Source organism: Castor canadensis, chromosome 3 (assembly GCF_047511655.1).
Source record: "Castor canadensis chromosome 3, mCasCan1.hap1v2, whole genome shotgun sequence".
Classification (NCBI taxonomy): Eukaryota; Metazoa; Chordata; class Mammalia; order Rodentia; family Castoridae; genus Castor; species Castor canadensis.
In genome coordinates, this window is record NC_133388.1 from 125,342,275 (window position 1) to 125,365,945 (window position 23,671).

The window sequence follows — 23,671 nt, forward strand, 5'->3', positions numbered from 1 at the left end:
ATACTATTTCTTTTTTTTTATTGTTTTATTATTCATATGTGCATACAAGGCTTGGGTCATTTCTCCCCCCGGACCCCACCCCCTCCCTTACCACCTACTCCACCCCCTCCTGCTCCCCCCCACCTACTCAATACCCAGCAGAAACTATTTTGCCCTTATCTTTAATTTTGTTGAAGACAGAGTATAAGCAATAATAGGAAGGAACAAGGGTTTTTGATGGCTGAGATAAGGATAGCTATACAGGGAGTTGACTCACATTAATTTCCTGTGCATGTGTGTTACCTTCTAGGTTCATTCTTTTTGATCTAACCTTTTCTCTAGTTCCTGGTCCCCTTTTCCTATTGGCCTCAGTTGCTTTTAAGGTATCTGCTTTAGTTTCTCTGCATTAAGGGCAACAAATGCTAGCTAATTTTTTAGGTGTCATACCTATCCTCACCCCTCCCTTGTGTGCTAAAGCTTTTATCATGTGCTCAAAGTCCAATCCCATTGTTGTGTTTGCCCTTGATCTAAAGTCCACATATGAGGGAGAACACATGATTTTTGGTCTTTTGGGCCAGGCTAACCTCACTCAGTTGGATGTTCTCCAATTCCATCCATTTACCAGCTAATGATAACATTTCGTTCTTCTTCATGGCTGCATAAAATTCCATTGTGTATAGATACCACATTTTCTTAATCCATTCGTCAGTGGTGGGGCATCTTGGCTGTTTCCATAACTTGGCTATCATGAACAGACTGCAATAAACATGGGTGTGCAGGTGCCTCTGGAGTAACCTGTGTCACAGTCTTTTGGGTATATCCCCAAGAGTGGTATTGCTGGATCAAATGGTAGATCAATGTTTGGCTTTTTACGTAGCCTCCAAATTTTTTTCCAGAGTGGTTATACTAGTTTAAATTCCCACCAGCAGTGTAAGAGGGTTCCTTTTTCCCCGCATCCTCGCCAACACCTGTTGTTGGTGGTGTTGCTAATGATGGCTATTCTAACAGGGGTGAGGTGGAATCTTAGTGTGGTTTTAATTTGCATTTCCTTAATTGCTAGAGATGGTGAGCATTTTTTCATGTGTTTTTTGGCCATTTGAATTTCTTCTTTTGAGAAAGTTTTGTATAGTTCACTTGCCCATTTCTTTATTGGTTCATTAGTTTTGGGAGAATTTAGTTTTTTATGTTCCCTATATATTCTGATTATCAGTCCTTTGTCTGATGTGTAGCTGGCAAATATTTTCTCCCAATCTATGGGTTTTCTCTTCAGTTTAGAGACCATTTCTTTTGATGAACAGAAGCTTTTTAGTTTTATGAGGTCCTATTTATCTATGCTATCTCTTAGTTGCTGTGCTGCTGGGGTTTCGTTGAGAAAGTTCTTACCTATACCTACTAACTCCAGAGTATTTCCTACTCTTTCCTGTATCAACTTTAGAGTTTGTGGTCTGATATTAAGATCCTTGATCCATTTTGAGTTAATCTTGGTATAGGGTGATATACATGGATCTAGTTTCAGTTTTTTGCAGACTGTTAACCAGTTTTCCCAGCAGTTTTTGTTGAAGAGGCTGCTATTTCTCCATCGTATATTTTTAGCTCCTTTATCAAAGACAAGTTGGTTATAGTTGTGTGGCTTCATATCTGTGTCCTCTATTCTGTTCCACTGGTCTTCATGTCTGTTTTTGTGCCAGTACCATGCTGTTTTTATCGTTATTGCTTTGTAATATAGTTTGAAGTCAGGTATCGTGATACCTCCAGCATTGTTCTTTTGACTGAGTATTGCCTTGCCTATTTGTGGCCTCTTGTGTTTCCATATAAATTTCACAGTAGATTTTTCAATATCTTTAATGAATGTCATTGGAATTTTGATGGGAATTGCATTAAACATATAGATTACTTTTGGGAGTATCGACATTTTTACTATGTTGATTCTACCAATCCATGAGCATGGGAGATCTCTCCACTTTCTATAGTCTTCCTCAATCTCTTTCTTCAGAAGTGTATAGTTTTCCTTGTAGAGGTCTTTCACATCTTTTGTTAGGTTTACACCTAGGTATTTGATCTTTTTTGAGGCTATTGAAAATGGAATTGTTTTCATACATTGTTTTTCAGTTTGCTCATTGTTTGTGTATAGAAATGCTAATGATTTTTCTATGTTGATTTTATATCCTGCTACCTTGCTATAGCTATTGATGATGTCTAGAAGCTTCTGAGTAGAGTTTTTAGGGTCTTTAAGGTATAGGATCATGTCATCTGCAAATAGGGATATTTTGACAGTTTCTTTACCTATTTGTATTCCTTTAATTCCTTCTTCTTGCCTAATTGCTCTGGCTAGGAATTCCAGTACTATGTTGAATAGGAGTGGAGTTATTGTCATCCTTGTCTGGTTCCTGATTTTAGAGGGAATGGTTTCAGTTTTTCTCCATTAAGTATAATGCTGGCTGTAGGTTTGTCATATATAGCTTTTATAATGTTGAGGTACTTTCCTTCTATTCCTAGTTTTCTTAGAGCTTTTATCTTGAAATGATGTTGTATCTTATCAAAGGCTTTTTCTGCATCTATTGAGATGATCAAATGGTTTTTGTCTTTGCTTCTGTTAATGTGGTTTATTACATTTATTGATTTTCATATGTTGAGCCACCCCTGCCTCCCTGGAATGAAGCCTACTTGGTTGTGGTGAATAATCTTTTTGATGTAAGAACCAACTTTTTGTTTCATTAATTCTTTGTATGGTTTTTTTTTTTTTGGTTTCTATTTCAATGATTTCAGCTCTTATTTTTAGTATTTCTCTCATTCTATTTGTTTTGGGATTTGATTGTTCTTGTTTTTCTAGGAGTTTGAGATGTATCATTAGGTCGTTGATTTGGGATCTTTCAGTCTTTTTAATATATGCACTCATGGCTATAAACTTTCCTCTCAGGACAGCCTTAGCTGTATCCCATAGGTTCTGTTAGGTTGTTTTTTCATTTTCATTGACTTCCAGGAGTTTTAAATTTCCTCTTTTATTTCATCGATGATCCATTGTTCATTAAGTAATGAGTTATTTAGTTTCCAGTTGTTTGCATGTTTTTTGTCTTTACTTTTGTTGTTGAGTTCTACTTTTACTGCATTGTGATCAGATAGTATGCATGGTATAATTTCTATTTTCTCATATTTGCTGAGGCTTGCTTTGTGCCTTAGGATATGATCTATTTTGGAGAAGGTGCCATGGGCTGCTGAGAAGAATGTATATTGTGTGGAAGTTGGATGAAATGTTCTGTAGACATCAAGTAGGTCCATTTGATCTATTGTATATTTTAGATTTTGGATCTCTTTATTGATTTTTTTGTTTGGATGACCTATCTATTGATGATAATGGGATGCTAAAGTCTCCCACAACCACTAAATTGGAGTTAATACATGCTTTTAGGTATTTCAGGGTATGTTTGATGAAATTGGGTGCACTGATATTGGGTGCATACAGGTTGATGATTATTATTTCCTTTTGGTCTATTTCTCCTTTTATTATTATGGAATGTCCTTCTTTTCTTGTTTGATCAATGTAGGTTTGAAGTCTACTTTGTCAGAGATAAGTATTGCTACTCCTGCCTGTTTTCAGGGGCCATTGGCTTGGTAAATCTTCTTCCAGCCTTTCATCCTAAACCCATGCTTATTTCTGTCAGTGAGATGGGTCTCCTGTAAGCAACAAATTGTTGGATCTTCCTTTTTAATCCATTTCATCAAGTAGTGCCTTTTGATGGGTGAATTAAGTCCATTAACATTAAGTGTTAGTACTGATAGGTATGTGGTGATTCTTGTCATTTAGTTGTCTTAGTTGTTTGAAGGTTTGATTGTGTGTACCTAAGTTGAGGTTACTCTCTACTTTCTTGCTTTTTCTTTTCCTGTGGTTTGGTGCTGCCTGTCTTTTCATGGTTAAGTTGGGTTTCACTTTCTGTGTGCAGAATCCCTTGCTGAATCTTTTGTAGTGGTGGCTTTGTGGTCACATATTGTTTTAGTTTCTGCTTATCATGGAAGACTTTTATTGTGCCATCTATTTTGAATGATAGTTTTGCTGGGTAGAGTATCCTGGGGTTGAAGTTATTTTCATTCAGTGCCCAGAAGATCTCACCCCACGCTCTTCTTGCTTTTAATGTTTCTGTTGAGAAATCTGCTGTGATTTTGATGGTTTACCTTTGTATGTTACTTGTTTTTTCTCTCTTACAGGCTTCAATATTCTTTCCTTAGTTTCTGAACTTGTTGTTTTAATGATGATATGTCATGGGGTAGTTCTATTTTGATCTGGTCTGTTTGGTGTTCTGGAGGCCTCTTGCACCTGTATGGGAATATCTTTCTCTAGATTTGGGAAATTTTCCGTTATTATTTTGTTGAATAGATTACGCATTCCCTTCGCTTGCACCTCTTCTCCTTCTTTGATGCCCATGATTCTCAAGTTTGGTCTTTTGATGGAGTCGGTGAGTTCTTGCATTTTTTTTCACAGGTCTTGAGTTGTTTAATTAACTGTTCTTCAGTTTTTCCTTTCATTACCATTTCATCTTCAAGTTCTGAGATTCTGTCTTCTGTTTGTTCTATTCTGCTGGATTGGCCTTCCATTTTGTGTTGCAGTTTTGTTTCATTCTTTTTTCTGAGGTTTTCCATATCCTGGGTGGTTTCCTCTTTAATGTTGTCTATTTTTGTCCTGAGTTCTACATATACTATTTCTAAAACTTTGAATTTAAAAATAAATCATGTTTGATACATCACTGATCCTCAGGGAGCTGAATATCTACATGTATATTTTTACATTAAAAAATATAGTTTTGAGCTGGAGGCATGGCTTAAGTGGTAGAGCACCTGCCTAGCAAGCGCAAGACTCTGAGTTCAACCTCCAGTACTATCAGAAAAAGAAAAGAAAAAAATTACACTGTTAATGTAAATTCCCTTTTTCAGGAAAAACAAAAATATCAATGTATAGTCATAAAATGTAAAGTCTTTACTGAAACTATTCTTTTTTTGATAAGAAACATTCATGAAACTTTTATGTGCTGCCTCTCATTAGTCAAACTGGAAATTTTAACATTTTTAAAAGTTCCCAGGACATGTGTTCAAGGACACATTTTATTATGGAGTTTGTATGGTTTGCTTTTCTGTGTGAACATTAGAAATAATTTAATGTTAACATTTTCTGATTTAAAAATTTTTAAATCTGTTTAACAAAAGTGTTTTTTTTGTGTGTGCATCTACATACTATTTCCCTTTCGTTGCAGAATTGTTCAAAAGATTCACTTCTTGAAAAAAATAAATCCAAGTGCTCATATAATTTCTGTTTTCTGAGTATTATGTTTTCTGGGAAACAAAAATTATACAAATTTTCTGTAACCTCTCTATCTATTTTCTGTCCATTTATGTATCTATTTGCCTATATGGGTGTATGTCTAACCATCTGTCAGTCATCTTTAAGTTATAATATTAGGCTGTGAAAGTTTTAGGAATGTTAATCAAACCTTGAACTCCCTGAATGAAGACCATGTTTAGAAATGAATATACAGAGCAAAATAACCTAATCCATCTGATGGATGTGCCTCTATAATCATACAATTTTTAAAAATCATAGAAAACATTTTAAAGAACAGAAATTAATAAACAGGATAAGTAATAAGCAAACAAGCTACCAGTTTCTGTAATGGGGAAATATCTTCCATTCATATACAACAAACTTTAAAACTTACTAATTAACTGTTTTTATTAATATATTATGTACTAGAAAATACTTTCTTTCAGAACATTAGTCAATCTTAACTAAGGTAGACCTAGATCAGACTCATTAATGGAAATGGTTGTAAGGATCACTTTATCCACTCACTTTCTATGCAGACAAAAAAGTCAGAGCATTGATATACAGAGAATTTATACACAGGATGACTGAGATAGTGTATGCCATAGAGCACAATTGACAGATCAAATACAACAAGTTGCCTATTCATTTTACTGTGCTGAAAAAAAAAAAATCTATGAATTGTAACTTCTTAGTTGGGCAAGCTAGTTAAATTATTCCTTTCTATCCATGATTATAATCATTGTATACTGTTCTTAAATTAAGATAAAATCATTCCCTTAGCTTATTCTGTGCTGTGTCAATAATGGAAATATGAATATTAGATCTTGTATAAAATAGCCATGATCTTATTAGAAACTATCAGAAGTATTTAACTATTTGTGAAATTCAGTTTACATTTTCTTTCTGTCACTTATGCTTTTTAAATTGGCTTTCAAAATAATCTCATGTAGTTGTGCAATCCTGTAATTGGATACTTTTGATATCACATCATACTATTTTTTGAGAGAATGCTTTGATTTTTATAAAAATAGATCATACAATTCTATAATGAGTTAAACTTCCAAATCACTGGGAATGTATGTTAAAACATTTAACAGTTCATAAAAGTAAAATGTGTGGTGGGGTTTTTAGTATTTGCAGGTATTGTTGATGCTGCAATATCTTCTGTTCAGAAAGTCTCTAATATGAGTGGACGGACTTGCATAGCTTTTAAAACATGCCAAATGCATTGAATCATGGTTTTCTGAACTACAAAATACTCCCATTGACATTGAAAATCACCTATCTATATCCTTAATGTGTACTTTTTCAAGTCACCACAATCCCAACAAATTTTAGAGCTCTTGTTAATCAGATGACATTAAGGCATTTAGTTTGATACTTTCCATTCCATATAAACCTAAGTGTATCAGAATGTGAGAGTAATGAAAAAACAGTCATGCAGAAAAAGAGAAAAAAAGTCAGTGACAAGGGTTAAGGAGAGGAAAATTAATGAAGCAAGACTAAAGTAACAAAATTAGCTAAACAAATTGCAGAATCATATGATTCTTTAGTAAATGACACTCAACTCTAAAAGTATTATTTTAGGAAAGTAATTCAATTCAAAGTTAGAACAAAGGCACAACAAGGGAAATCCTTTAAAAATTATAACAAAAACTTAGTGATTGAAGTGTATGCAGGATCTCTTACAAGTTGTATATTGATTACTGCTTCTGAACTTTCACATGTAAAACTACCAGGCTAAGCTGACCCCAAATGTTAGCTCCTCCACATCTAGCAATAACAAAGGATATGATTCTGGTGTTTCCTGTGTTTCTGGTACCATTCTACACAGATCATGTCATTCAGTTACCACATTAAAGCCAAGGCAGAGAAAGTCATCCTTTGGTTCCCATATTGCATGTCAGAGTTGGCATGGGAAGCCTGACAATTTGCTTCCAGAACTTATATGCTTAATTTGGTAGGCTTTATTTAATACATCTTTAGGGGAAAACCTACTCACCTAAATTTATCTGTTCAGGTAAATTAGATATTCTTGTGGTATGGAAAAAAAATCACTCTATGCATAATTTTTCTTTCTCTCCTACTTTGTTTATGTTTAGTACTCATGTTTTGTTTTATTTTGGCAGTACTGGGGTTTGAACTCAGGCTTTGAGCTTGGTAGGCAAATTCTCTTCCACTTGAGCCATACCTTCATCCCTTTTTGCTCTAGTTATTTTGGAGATGGGGTCTTTTGTCCAGGCAGCCTGGACCATAATCTTACTTTACCTTCCTTCAGTAAGTGGGATGACTGGCACTTTTTCCCATTGAAATGGAATCCTGCAAACTTTTATTTTGTCTGAGCTGGCCTGCAACTGTGATTCTCCAGATTTCAACCTCCCATGTACTGGCACATGCCACCAGGACTCATATTTTAAATCCTAATTCACATAGACAGCACCCATAAAGTTGAATAAATAATGTTCCTGTGTTCTGTGTGGTTTCCCATAAAATTCCTAGTTTTAAGAGGATATTTTAGTATTTTTTAATGGAAATGAACTTCAGAAATCTTCCAGTCTATTTCTCCCCCATTGAGCAATTAGTCTATATTGTGAATTATTTTCACTTTCTGAGCTTGCTTATTTTCCAGTTATCAGAAAGGTCACTTTGTCATTGATTCTTTCATGTGCATATCAATCAGCCACAATATTTATTCACAATATGCTAAGTAGGTAAAAAAAATAGTGTAGGATCCCTGCTCATTCATGTTCCAATATTTTCTGGAGTTCAGTATTCATGTTCAGAACTTTAAGAAAAATCTGCCATCTATATATACATTTTAATGGCAAGGAAAGCAGAGTTCAGGCAAAAAAAAGACACATTAATAGTTCATTCATTTTCAAGACTTACTCTGTTTTAGGCTATGGCAAGCAAGTCACATTATATAATTTTTTATTTATTTTGTTTTAATTGTTATGCTGGATAGGGGCACATTGTAGCATTTACAAAGGTTCTTACAATGTATCAAACATATCATACTTGAATTCACCTCTCCACTGCTCTCTTTCATTCCCCTTCCCCTGATTCCTGGAAAAGTTTCAGCAGATATCATTTTTGCATTTAATACCTGTGTATTAAATGGTCAGGTTTTTACAAATGAGGTAAATGTGGCCAAGAATTGGCAGAGTGGGATTTAAATCCAGGACCAAATGAACTGGAATGTGACTGTCTCAGTTGTCATGTTGATCATTACTCGGGGAAGACATTTATTAAGACATAGTACAGAAGATGTACTATATAACAATTCATATATCTCTTTTATTTTTCTTTCTGTACTGGGGATTGAACTCAGGGCCTCACACTTGCTAGGCAAGAACTTTACGACTTGAGCTTTGCCCCTATCCTTCTATAGAGCAATTCAAATTAAAGTGAGTTGTTCTTTGCATTCTAGTATTGGCGTAAAAGTCCAAGCAACTAAATTGTGACCCTAACAAATGTACTTGCCTTTTGTTTTTACTTTTTAAAGGTAGCTTTGAGTTATTTTTAATTCTAAATTTCTCTTTATTCAAAAAGTGTTAAATAAATAAGCTAACTCTTCTTCCTTCAAATTAATAAGTCTGCTTGATTAAATGAACTCATTCATGAAACAATCAAGATTTAAATAAATCTATGGAAGACTTACTTTAAAATTCAGAAGTAAATCAAAAATATTTGGCACAGGAAAAAAATAGACAACAAATGATTGATTCTACAATAGTACCTTAAGGCTGATAAATACTATTTCACCATTTCATAATTGTATTTAACAAAAAAAAATCCTCAATATGAACTTGATATTCTCTTAGAAAATATGAATTTTAATCATTAAAGGAGAAATGCATGGCAAAGTTGTTTCTGTGTTCTAAAAATAAATAAATAGTAAATAGCACATTTTTAGCAATGATGTATCTGAAGCAGAATTATTGCTCTTTCATTTAGTGATTAGGTGGATTTTTCTAATAGTCTTCTGTTGGACCTCAATCCTCATAGCAGCAGAATCCTACAATATTACATTCTTTAGAAGCAATAGGTCTTATGGAGTAAGTCAGCTAATGGTACATGCAGATAACACAACATATACTGTTCTGTCATGTAATTTCTTAACTGATTGAGGTAATCAAGGTAGTAAGACCAATTTCTCCTCTTGAACTATTGCTAGCATGTTCTAACAAATCATGGTCTACTCCATTTTTAAAGTCACTTCATTCAATAGTCTTAAATTCATTTATTATTTTTTCATCTACATATTAAGATATTTAAAGGTCTATATGTACAAGGATAGACCTAGATACCACAGTGGATAGGAACAGTCCTTCCTGCCCTCAGGAGCACACTGCTGAGTGCAGTGAGAAGGTGGAAGGGTATAGGAATAATAATAGTGGGGGGGAGGGTAGAAGAGGGGGAGTTATCAGGATCTGTGGTAGCAAAGAGGATAAGGCACTTAGTCCTAGAATGTGGGTGGGTAAGGCTTTTAATAGGTGGCAATTCAGTTGAAGGATTATTAAGAATTTGCCAACAGGATAAGAATAGACATTTTAGACAGAAGGTCTAATGTGTGCCAACTGAGAAGGCTGTGGTCTTTGAAAAATGCAGATGCTTCAGCATGGCTGGCATGAAGTCAGCAAGTTGAGAGTGCAAGAGGCACAGGAGAGGGAAGCCAAGGAGTGATTATCATAAGCTTTGATTTCTACTCTAAGGACTTTGGAAGTTTGCCTGTAGACATTGGAGAGCTTATTCTACATGGTCCTTTACCTACCATTTTCATAAGGGTGATTAATTCTTTGAACTCAAGTGTTGATAGAAATGGCAGTGACTGTCTGACCATCTGTGTTTTCGCAAAACTATATTCTGAGCTCCATTAAACTGCTGCAGTGCCAGACCTCATATTTTATTAATCTCAGGGTGAGCATTTAGCAGATACCTGGTGCTCCAAAATGTTTGTTTGTTTGAAATGGATTAAGTTTAATTGGCATATATTGGTGATTGTTCCAACCAATAAAGCAGGTCAATACTAAGAACAGCAGAAGTGATTTTGAGAGAAAAATCTTCTGCAATCTGAAAGCTCTATTCCTGCTTAAGGAAAAGTGAGTTTGGATTTCTGATCCAGGTTTTTCTCACTGATGTGGAAAACTTGAAGCACACCTTGATGCACATGATGTATGCCACATTCATTTTCAGCCTTTAAAAAAAATACTAGAATTAATTCCAGGCCACTTGTTATGGTGTCAAATCCAAGCATTCATGGAAACAGCTCAGAGGCAGCTGCTTGTTATGTAATAAAACAAAACTAAACAAACAAACTTAGTGTGGTCACCTTTCTAAATAGCAACAGGTGCTGCCCCTAAAAGGGAACCTTTGCAGACAAATTTGTCATACTTGTGGATTTCTTATTCTTTAGGCATTTCCCCCAAATTGGCAATCTGTAGCCATGTGAGAATGAGAGGTAATCTGTACTCCCACGTAAGCAACAATATTTCTAAGATTGATGGAGAACAGAACCATTTCCAATGTTAAAACTTATAATGATAATGGCAAGAGATCATCTGGGATCTGGTGGTGGAAGCAAAGCACAATTATGCTAAAGAAACTTCGTGATGCTGATATTAAGAGGAATGAGGCCAACATGTGTCCAGTTCTCTTGTATTCTATCTGTGTTCCCTGGACAAGTCATACAGCCTTTGTAAAATTGGGGGTTGCTAATACAGATCTTATAGGGCATTTGGGAAGATTAAACCAAGTGAAACTTTTGGCACGGAGAGTTTTCTGCCCCCTTCCTGAAAAAGTCCTGGTAAGATAGTAAATAAAATGACAAGTATTTGGTTGGCATAATGCAATAAAAGAGAAAATCATATGAGCAAAAATATGAATTATTTGTGTTAGAAATTTGGATGTTTCCTTTCCTGAACACAGAAGGAAGAAGGAAGGGAGGGAAGCAAAGGAAAGGATATCAGAGAGAGAAGGGATGATAGCTCAATCATGGAGAACCCTGTGAACTGATAGGGCATAAGATGGGAAAACAATGAAAAAATATGTACACAACACACATTATTTTCCATGATTCTATAATTTGCATTTTATTATAGTTGCCCAACTCTAGTATAGTATAGTATTCAGTGAATGCTTCATGAGTTGGATAGCAAGGGTCACTATTGAGCTCTTTCTACATGCTCCATGCTGCTTCCCGCTGAGGACCCCCATCAGCCCTTCTTTCATGTAGACTCTCAGTCACTCACACTGCAGATCTCAGCTCCAGACACTTCTGCAGGGCACCTTATCCTGCTTAAACATCATTAGATATCTCATGACACAGCATGTCCTTCCTTTTTATCACTTACCACAGTTTCAGCTTAACCGATGTTTGGACATCATTCAATATAGGCATGCCTTCCCTGACTAGACCATAAAGTGAGCACCCAGGAAGGACAAGAATGTGTCTGTACTCACTCATTAGCATACTCTACATCTAAGACAATGCCAGACATTTAGTGGAAATTAATTAATATCTTTCGAATAAGTAAATACATGGACCTCAAAGAAGGAAGGAAATTAGGAAGGAGGAAGAGGAAGAGAAAGAGGTGGGAGGGAAAGAAAGATGGATAGAGGAGGGAAGGAAAGAAAGGAAGGGATCATGAGACATGAATTTGGTCAGGTGCATAGGGGAAGAATATTTTTATATTGTATACTACTAAGGAGCAAGTAAAGAGCTTTAAGCCATAATTTAGGAAAGTGCAAAAAAGCACCCTGGAAAGGAGGAAGGCTGGAAGCAAGCAGGATATCTATACATAAGTTGATTTAGCATAAATCCATGTTTTGCTTCCACCACCAGATCCCAGATGATCTCTTGCCATTATCATTATAAGTTTTGACACTGGAAATGGTTCTGTTCTCCATCAATCTTAGAAATATTGTTGCTTACGTGGGAGTACAGATTACCTCTCATTCTCACATGGCTACAGATTGCCAATTTGGGGGAAATGCCTAAAGAAATCCACAAGAATGACAAATTTGTCTGCAAAGGTTCCTTTTTAGGGGCAGCACCTGTTGCTATTTAGAAAGGTGACCACACTAAGTTTGTTTGTTTAGTTTTGTTTTATTACATAACAGGCAGCTGCCTCTGAGCTGTTTTCATGAATGCTTTGATTTGACACCATAACTGGTGGCCTTTAGTTAATTTTAGTATTTTTTTAAAGACTGAAAATGAATATGGCATACATCATGTGAATCAAGGTGTGCTTCAAGAGGTACCAACTTTTCCACGTCAGTGAGAAAAGGCCTGGAGCAGAAATCCAATCTCACTTTTCCTTAAGCAGGAAAGAGCTTTTAGAGTGCAGAAGATTTTTCTCTCAAAATCACTTCTGCTGTTCTTAGTATTGACCTGCTTTATTGGTTGGAACAATCACCAATATGTGCCAAGGCAATAGTCACATGAACAGTATTAGGACTAGTATCGAAAGAGCAAAAGTATTAGGACTAGACAATGCCACCATTTTATGGAAGTCGTTGGTTTTGCAGCCGAATACCAACAGTATAAAATTTAAAAAGTCAGTGGAGTGTACTACACTAGTATATATTTAGAATCCAAAAGTATTTTGATATTTTACCTGATATTAAACCATCTAAAATGGAATGTCCAACTACAGGAAACACCTTTCCAGCAGATAACACAATGTCTCAGCAGTTGCTATTTTTAAGAAAATAAAAGGAAAGCAAACGGAATGACATAAACACTGCTGGGGCCATGCAGAATGCTGAGTCCATCTGTGGGCCAGTTGCCTTCACAATACAATGAATGATACAAAAAGCTAATTTTGAGATTCAAAGTAGAGAACTAGTGCACTTTCAGGAAAAGTAGGAAATTAATTTTTTTCAACAGATTGGATTAAATGAAAATTAAACTTAAATGAAAACTGAAAATAACAATATTTAAGTCCTTATTTTCCTTCTAGTATGGTAATGTCACTACATTGTAAAAATATTCAATAATCTACTGAATGCTGTGGTATTCTGGCTTGATAAGCAGTTTAAAGTACGTTACTCCTATTTACAATTGCTTATATTATTAAAACTCATTATTTCCCATAATCTTCTTATAATTTTCATGAGATTGTGGATCACATTATGCATTTCATTAAGTTGTCCTACAATGGAGTGAGGGCTGACCATGTTTGACACAGTTTGGAGGATGAATTATCTTTAAATCGATGTTGACAAAATGGAGAAACATTCAATAATAAATAGTGTGAAATATTTTAATAATGTATACTAAATTCTTTTCAGTAAATGCATTTGCAATGTCCTAAGTGAAAATTATGTATTGTTGTTTTCAGTGATTAAACAACTAGACTGAATAGGTTTGCTTTCTAGAGTTGGTGAGTGTGTTACTGAAGGTTAGTAATGAATTAGTGCACTGATATATTGTTAATATTCATTGTATCTCATCATAGCATCAAGATCATAACCAGAACTCCTACTATATCCAAATCCTATTTTGGGTTTCCTTGTGTAACTTGAATTCAGTTATATTATGAGTCACACTGTCATCTCAGACTTTCAACCATGGTGCTTAGCTCTCATGGTAAAACATTCACTGTGTTGTGTGTTCCACACATTAATACTTCTTTAAAAAACTGAGTATTTGAAGGAATAGAATTATAATACCACATCATATTGAAGGGGACTTCTTAAATTTGATTAAATTTAATCAAATTTGATTAAATTTCTTAGATTTGATTCATCTTCTTATAGAAATTTTTAGAATTTATTTCAAGAGAGATGATAAAAATAAGACTTACCACCATGATGTAACGAGGTCTGTATTGAATGGTTCCAAACAAACCCAATATGACAACTATTATATGTAGAAAATTTCCAAGAATAGGAGCCCATTGGAAGCCAAGAAAGTCAAAGATCTGCCTCTCTAATGCTGAGAGCTGCAACAAAACAAAAAGTTCATTAGCAGCTAATCCAAACGTAATTATACCATTTTAACTAGTATTTCCCAGATAGAGAAAACTGCATATTTAATTTTAGCCATACTTGTGGACTTTATTACCACTAACTCTTTGGTACTAAAGATTGAACCCAAGGCCTTATGCATGCTAGGTAAGCACTATACAACTAAGGTATGTCTCCAGCTTTATCACTAGAAGTTTCATATCTCACTGTTTTGGACAACTTATCTCAGAAAATACACTGACATAACTGAACATTGTGATTTCAAGTTTATATAGATCTTAAGCCTATCTTAAGAGTTAGATTTAATCCTTAAAACATTTTCTAAAGTAGAAAAAAATCTAGACATACATATATAATTTAAATTTACCATTCTCTTCGATGAAATGTTTAGCCTTACAAACGTAGAGTAAGAACCAGTAAGTTCAGGTTTTCAATAAAACAATTGGCATTAATTTGGAAAAATAAAACTCTCATTTATCCCTGCCTTCCTGTATGAAATATATGTTAACTATTACAGTTTGGATCTGAAATGCACCTCCAAAATTCATGTATTGAAGGCATGGTCCCTATGTACCAGTGTTCAGAGGTAGGGCCTTTGGGAGGTGATTGGTCCTGACCTCATCAATGGGATAATGCACTCATGGATTCATGGTTTAATGGGCTGTTGGGAAGTGGTGGAAACTTCAGGAGATGAGCCCTGTTGGAGGAAGTAGGTAGCTGGGGCACAACTCTTGAAGGGTATATTTTGGCTCCTTCCTCTCTCTCTTTGCTTCCTGGTCACTATGAGGTAAAGAGTTTTGCAGCACCACATGCTCTCCACCTGGATGTTTTGCCTGACCACAACCCAGAAACAATGGAGCTAGGTGACCATAGACTAAATCTTTTGAAACTGTGAGCTAACATAAGTCTTTTTGCCTTTAAGTTGATTCTTATATGTGTATTTTCACAGCAGTAGAAAACCAAAACATTGAGTCAAATCTGTTTAGTATCTTTACCTTTTATTAGACTTTTCATAGTGATAACAACTAAACACTTTTCAATATGAAGCTTACTTATTTACTTACTGTAAGTTCAAGACCCTGATATAAAACTGGAGTTAAATAGGCCCTTTGATTACATTTTACTGAGTTCATACACCTATAAGAAAGCTCAGGTTAGATAAAGTCCTTTTTGACTACCCAAACAATATTTATGGTTTTAGATGTGACATAGTTCATTATATTTGAATTATATATAATTACATTTTCAAATAATTCTATAATATCAAACAACATACAAACCATTTATGATTAAACAGTTGAATTTCAGATAGTCCAGTGAATACCAACAATGTCATTAATATGTACAAATGATAGTTCTTATATTCTATATGTGACAATTTTACAATTCCACCTGCTGTTTTTGGACACTGATCTTGCACATTGCAGGCATTTTTCTAGGTTTCCTTTGATAAAATAGTAATTCAAACAAAATGATCTCGTGATTAGCCATATGGGTGGCAATAGAAATTGCAGTTTTAAAATGAAAATGGCACCCTCGGTATTTTCCTAGTTATGCAGCAGGTGTCTGCCTGAATAGCTTTAATTTCCTTGGACATAAAGAAATGTCCTCCATCCAGCAAGCAGAATTTGCCTTGGTTAAGATTTGCCTTCAGCAAGCTGTGAAGGGAAAGAGAAAAGAGCTAATGCCTAAAGACAGCCGAGCCAGATCCACATTCATTTCATGGGTATTTCCTAATCAGGAGGTGATTTGTCACCATCTTCTGCATCCACAAATGCACAGAAACGATAAAGCACAAAATAATCAGAGCAGTGTAACAAGCAACACTGAGTTTTCAATCTCCGATTTGTCTCTGCTTCTGACTCTAATTATTTCCCAGGAACCTTCCTCTGAAAATGCAGCATTTTATTTATTGGCCCATCAGTGATATAAATATGCACTGTTTTTTATGTCCAAACAGAAGTGATGGGCTCAGAAAAAAAAGCAACCCTGAAGAGCAGCCGCAGGCAATTCATTCTGAAACAGCAACCTTATTTTAAAGCTATCGTGCATCACAAAAACCTTTAATGTGAACTTTTCAGACAGAGAAAAACCCGCTTTTTCTTCTGTCAGAAGAAACGAGTGTTCCCATTTATGATATGAAAAAGAACACACTAATGCTAGTTATTAGAAATTAGCCATCCTTGTTCAAGATGCTTTATCTTTATAAACATTTATTCTCTTGGAACTGAAAAATAGATTTCAGGTTTGTTGGAGTAGGAGCACAAATAGAAGACCATCAAAGATAACGAGACAAAGGGCGTAAAGGCACATATCTGTAATCCCAGCACTCAGGAGGCTGAAGCTGGGTGAGTCTGAGACAAGCCCAGGCTACACAGTGGGACCCTGTTTCAAAAAAAAAATCGGGACAGGATCATATTAAGAATAAAGCAAAAGACAGCTGCAATAAATGTACAGATTACGAAAATTAGATTTGAGCACTGTGTTTTAAAAAGTCAGCTAACTACAATAACACAAAGCACTTCAAAATTAAGTTTTGTCTAATCAAATATAATAAACTTTGTCTATGATATCTTAAGTTGTTTAGTTTGCCAACAAGTATTTCCTGTCTGAATACTGTCTCTGTAGAGACACCACTTTTTCAATTCTGGTGCCTGATGTTCCAGAACCACAAAATGAAATTAAATGGTACCCAGGTCACTTTTTAAACTCAGAAACAGACGAGTATATTTTAGAAATGTTAACACCCAAATGGTTCTAATCAGGGTACAGTGGAACCCCTGGTGGCTAAGAACATGGATCATGCACATCTGTTCCCAACTGCACAGGGACGTCAAGTTGGGAACTCAATATTGACCATTATGGGAATACTTACAAAGCAGAATTGGAAAATGCTAAAAATCAGGGTTTATTTGTTTGTTTTCAGAACCTATTATTAAACATTTACCTGTACATCACTGAAATGGGCACCTAGGAAATAGTGGCATGACTTAGGGGGACACATTTGCAAAACAGCATTAGTAGAAAGCAGCCCATTCCAGGTGAGAGCAGAGGATGGGCGATCAAAGAAGACCTCTGCAGAGAAGCCACAGCAGAGAAGAGAATGAATGAGACATTTGAAAGACTTGAGGCTTAAATAAATTTAGGGAAATCAAGGAAACATAAAGGTAGTAAGAAGCTCTAGGAAAGCAAAACCAGTCAGCAATTTGAAATAGAACAGGAAGCACTGATCTAAGTAACTGTGAAGACATTTCTAAGTGAAAGCTAAGATGGGTAAGAACATAAGAGCTGCAAACACTGTGATGAAAAAGAATGTGTCTCTTTACTTAATGAGTTAAAAATAAAGCTAACCTGAATCTTAACAAAAATACAGAAAGTATCATCCTATGGATCTATATAGTATGATTAACAATGCTTCATATGGTATTTTGTATAATTGCTTTTAGTAATTATTCCTAATTATTAAAATTAATTTATACTTAATTAAAGAACTGTAAAAACTCCAGGTGCCCAAACAGGTTCCTGGACATTTATGTTAGGTCTATAGGACAAGCTTCATCCAAAGAAGAACCAAGGAAGAAGGCTATTTTTTTTTTGAAACAAAGTACTGGGGTTTGAACTCAGGTCCTCATGCTTTCTAGGCAGACACTCTACTACTTGACACATACCATCAGCTCTTTTGCTCTGGTTATTTTTGAGATAGGATCTTGCTTTATCCCTTGGCTGGCCTGAACTTTGATCCTCCTATTTTAGGCATCCTGCAGCAGCTGGGATGACAGATGGCGCCCCTGTGGTTAGCTTCTTCCTTTAAGAAGGTGTCTTATGAGCTTCTTTTCCTGGGTTGGCCTCTAATTGTGACCATCCTGATCTCAACCTCCCAAGTGGCTAGGACTGTAAGTGTGAGCCACTATGGCAGGCTAAGAAGTTTTATTCTTATTGAGTGAGTGCCTTGGAGAGTCAACTTATCAGTGATAGAAGTGACTTGTTTTTTACTCTCATTCCCCCTGGAAGTTTTCCCTGCTCACTAGAGACAGATACAATGAAAAGGATTCAAACAGTGTCACTTATACTGGTTGAATAATAAAGCACTTGATGAAGCCAAGGAAATCAAAGCATATTGTATGACTGTTACCTTCTTCAGGGTAACTTCTACCTTAGGAATTCAAGTAGTAAATATTTTATAATCATGAAGGATTAAATCTTTAATTTTTAAAATCAGGATTTAAAAGCTCTATTTAATATGTTTATTAGCTAAATTGATACTTCTCAGGCAACTTCAAAGAAGCATTGTTTCCTTCAAAAAAGCAGATTTCCTTCCTTCTGTTTTTTGAGGTCAGCAAGACGTATCATTTCTTTTCTTTTTTATTAGTGTATATTAATTGTACAAAGTAAGGGTTGTCATTATGATATTTTCATACATGCATGTAATGTACTTTGATCATGTTAATCACCTCTCTTGTTCTTATCTATCTTCCCCCTGTTTTCTTTCCACATCCCTAATTTCTCCTTTTACTATTGTTCCCTCTTTTCCCCACTAGATTTCACATAGCAGAGGCAACATGTGATGCTTGCCTTTGTGAGGCTGGCTTATTTCACTTAACAGGATGATCTCCAGTTCCATTCATTTTCCTGAAAATTACATCATTCGATTCTTTTTTATGGTTAAATAAAACTCCATTGTGAATAAATATACCCTGTTTTCTTTATCCATCTTCTATTAATGGTCACCTAGGCTGCTTCCATAACCTGGCTGTTGTGAATAATGCAGTAATAAATAGGTGTATGCAGGTATGTCTATAATAAGCTGACTTTGATTCTTTTGAGTATATACCCAGAGGTGGCATATCTGGATCTTATGGAAGCTCTATTTTTAATGTTTTGAGGAGCCTCCATACTGATTACTACAGTGGCTGCACTAATTTACATTTCCATCAGCAGTGTATAAAGGGGTCCTGTTTCCCCACATCCTCATCAGCATCTTGTTTTTTGTGTGAAGCAAGTTACTTTATGTGCGCAAAGTCTATGGGACCATCAACACCACCAATACTTCCTTTGTTCTAAAATCTCTTATCAACTCCCAAAGGAGTTTTCATGCTTGATGTGGATGATAGTCAATTTCTATGTACATAGACATGGCTTATACCAATTATACTCTTATATTTCAAACGCTGATTTCGGTATTTTATTTCATGCCTCTGAAGAAAAGATCAGTAGCATTTGTATCATGATTTTACTTCCTACTGACATATCTCAAAAGTTCTAAAAACCTGAGATTTACCACTATGCTAAAGAAGGCACTATTCTTGAGAAGTCTATTGACAGATAACAAGACTTAGGATGTACACAGACTTTGAGGTGGAACAGGGAATTCTAGATTTGGCTTCATCCAATAAAGATGGCAACAGTATTAAAGGTCTCATTCTTTTGTATAGGTTTGTATTATTTTTTGGTAGGGGTTAGATGGCAAAGGCTATGTCAGTGAAGTCAGAAACCAATGATTCAGTGAAATAGATAAAGTCAGATGAAATTTAAACAGTTTAATATGCCTCCCCCTGTTTCCATTGTTGGATCATCAGGAGCATCTCCAGTAGCCTCAGTGGCCATCAGTGCTTATGCAAGGAGGGGGAGGTGGAACTGTTAATGCTAAGAAGAGTGTGTTCTTCAATGTCAAGGGCAGTTGTCTAAGTTGCTCCTTAAATTGGCTTTAGCAGGTGAAGCATTGGTCTCTAGAACATTTGAAAAACCTCCTGAATTCCATCTCTGTGATTTGAGTCCCTGTGTCTCAAGAAAATGCAATGGACATTTCCTACTCTTACAATAAAATAATGAAAGTATAAACTTCAAGTAAACAACATAGAACCTCAGAAAACAGCTACGTGTTATGTTGGAAGTCCATTCTTTTTTAAATATTAAGGAACTGTAGGTAACATTATGAAGGGAAATCTCCTGTAAAAAGAAGAGTAGATATTTTATTATAGATGGACAGGCTTATTAAGGCTGATGAGCTGCTACGTGCCTATGAAAGGCATCCATATGTTACAGATTCGCTCAGAAAATGTCATTGTTTATTCTGTGCACATCAACTGGCAGAGTGACAACTACATCCCCAACTTCTCAACATAGCAGGGAGTAGATCAATACATTAGAGAAATGATCTAAAACCTGAAAAAAAATGGCAATGCTATGGATAAGACATTAGCACTCAGTTTTTCAATACTTATTATTCTAATGTGATGCTCATAAAAGTAACTTAATGGCTATTATCTTACTGGATGTATGAGGAAATGAACAATAAGACAATTAATATCAGAGCTGGGACTAATATCTTTATGTCCTGACTATACTACTCTGAAATCATCCAACAAAATGAATGTTGTTTAATGTGGTTAAATTCTGAAATAATCTTTATCACAAGAGGCATAAATAACATAAGAAGTGTGGTAATATGTTTCATGACTGAATCCTCTTTCTTGTCCACCTCACTCACTTCTAGATGAGACATTCCCTTCATTCCTTTAGAAGAAGCATGTTGCTCCTTTTGGAAACTCTCCAGTTGTGCTACCCTTCCTCCAGCTTCAGTTTCTTCATCAAAGTACATCACAGTAATATTTTTTGACTTACTATTCAATATTTTACTACTACATTATTATTTCCTGCTTTTTTCAATTTAGGGTTCTCCTAGGGCTGGCACCATATCCTGTTGTGTCCATGTCTCATCTTGGCTCTCTAAGAGGAACCAAGAGTTTTCCCTGCCTTCTTCCATCTGAAGCAGGGTAACTATTTCTGCTGTGACCAGCCCCACTACTGAGGTAATCACGACTTCTCCCAAGCCATCTTTCACCCAATAGAAGGTTATTTTTCAGAAAAATTAATTGAAGTAGCCTTGTAGTTCAAAATATATGATATAAGAATTATGAGTTTGTTGTAAACAAATACAGCCTTAACTCCACAAAAAGTACTTAAAAAGCACAATCAACAAAACTTAATGGAAGAGAAAAGATACATAATTTTAGTATATTTGGCATATATTCAGTAATTCTTTGGTATTTGGAGGATTGGTTCCAAGACACCAATGGATGCCAAAGTCAATGGATTTTCAAGTGCTTTATATAAAATTGCATGTGTTTGTACATAATGTGCACACATACTCCTGCTTACTTTAAATCCTCTCTGTATTACTTGTAATGTCCAATACAATGGACATGGACTGGTACCAATAGGAAGATAAAACAGGTTCTGTCTGGGGAATTGGCACCAGTGGGAAGGAAGAGAATATAAGGAAAAGGCGTAAGAGGGTGAGTATAGTGGAAATATTATGTATTCATGTATGTAAATGGAAAAAATTAGACCATTGAAACAGTTCCAGGAATATGGGGGAAGGGAGGATAAAGGGGAATTATGGAGGGTATGCATTCAACAAAGATATACTGTAAGACATTGGTAAATATCACAATGCTCACCCAGTGCAACAATAATTTTTTAAAAAAAGATATTTCTGTACCTGTGTTCTCTCTCTCTCTCTGTCTCTTGTGTGTATATCTTACTTCAACTCACAGTAGGCAATACGTTTGACATCTTCTACCACATACATACCGAAATAAAATAATAAGAAGCACTGCCCATTTTATTATATTTTGATATATATTGCTATTGATATATATTGCTAGACTATACCAAATAAACTAATTATCCCACTTATCAGTGGGCTGAGAATTGTACTTTGCAAAACTCTGATGTAGAGCACATACTGTGGAAGATACCCATAAGGGGAAAATGAAGAATAATAAATTCTTGGTCAGAGACTGGATTTGCCTTACAGGTATTGGGAAACCATTAAAAGATGTATTTCTTGCATATAAGAGCTGCATAAAGAACACTATGCTTTAGAAATCTCTCTGTCAAAGGTCTAGAGGTGTTTTCATCTTGCTTGGTACTGGGAGTAGGGAGGTAATGGGGATGGAGAGAGACAGACTGAAACTACAAAGCATCGTTGAAGATTTTACAATCATTAGTTGAGAGAAGATGGGAACTGAACTAAGACTTTGTGAAGGTAATTTAAAACAGGGACAGTGTAGAAATACTAGCTAGAATTTAAAGGACAATTATCTGTGAGAAGTGAAGATTAAACCAGGTCTGCTAGGCTTACATCGTCACTCTGACCAAAGAAAATTGGCAGGGAGATATTGTTAACTCATTGAAAGTGGGGAGAAAAAAATTGCACTTTTGAAGCTAATGTGTTTGAATCCCTTATGGAAGATCTTTCACAGTATCAGCTTGCAGATTCAAATTGAGCTGTCATTATCCTTTGATTTAAGGCAAATTAAAAACAAGTATTGATGGGCCACCTGCGGATTGCACAATTTGATAGTGTCTCAAAGCAAAGTGCTTTGAACTTCCCCCTTGAGCTTAATTCTAGTAGGAAGCTCTTCCCTCCCTGCCTGCTAACATGAGCACAAAAAAGTCAAGTGCTTTCCAATGTATGCTAAACCAAATATAATTAGATTAATTCAAACAATAGGTGAGGATTAAGCACAAAATCCTGTAAGGAAACACAAAGACTAAAAAAAATAACTTTGGGGTTATTCACAACCTGGGATTATTTTACTGCCTAATCTCATTCAATCCATTACCTTTACTAACTACAAAAGGTTTCAAGCTGTGAGATCTAATTATGGGAAAAGAAGTTCTTATAATTAAGTAAACTTTAATACTATTTCATTTTACCAGTAGGTTCTCATCAAGGAAAGGGCTTTTATACTTGCTTCATAGTAGCACTAGACACAGATACAGACAAAAAACAAATCATGCCATAAAAAAATAGAGTATGAAGTCTCTCATTCCCTCTTTCATACTAACTCAATAATACCCTGCATAAGTATTTCACAAAAATTAAGTAGAAGGGAGTAATTTGTTGACATTTGCCTGAGGACTCACTTGAGCTCTAAAGAGGATCATTTACATCATTTGATTCAGTTTCTAAGTACTCTGTGTCTGCCAGAAATTACTCCACAACTGCTCCAATCTAAATCTTCCTCCTCTTACTCCCAAGCAGAAGCCAACCTGTAGAAATGCAGCTAAAGTACAAAGTACATGAATAGATCAAGTCAGGAACAAGGGAACTATTTTAGCAAAAGCCCAAAATGCCAATTTGTTACAGAACAGTGACTGAAGATTGAATTTCAACCCTCCAGTGGAGCCATAATAGATCTGAGAGAACTAATGTTGAAACCCTAGGCTGGATGACCTATAGAATCCTACAAACAGCTAGCAGGAACATGGCATTTAAAACTCCCATGACGATTTTATGTAAATGGCAACCCAGCATGAGATGACAGAAGAGAGGGCCAAAAGTTTCTTCAAAAGCCTTTTCTTATAGTAGAGACCACCTACAAGAATCATTCCTTTAAA

The 23,671-nt window shown here is 35.5% G+C and overlaps 1 protein-coding gene across 3 annotated transcripts in view; it reads right to left on the reverse strand.

Annotated features, from left to right (window-relative positions):
* Nkain3 (sodium/potassium transporting ATPase interacting 3) overlaps positions 1-23,671 on the reverse strand; it is a 698,611-nt gene that overhangs the window by 377,222 nt on the left and 297,718 nt on the right. For all 3 annotated transcript variants that reach the window (XM_074068602.1, XM_074068604.1, XM_074068603.1), the window contains exon 2: positions 14,101-14,238. In XM_074068602.1, coding sequence (XP_073924703.1) covers positions 14,101-14,238 — 138 coding nt within the window. The remainder of the gene's footprint in view (positions 1-14,100; positions 14,239-23,671) is intronic.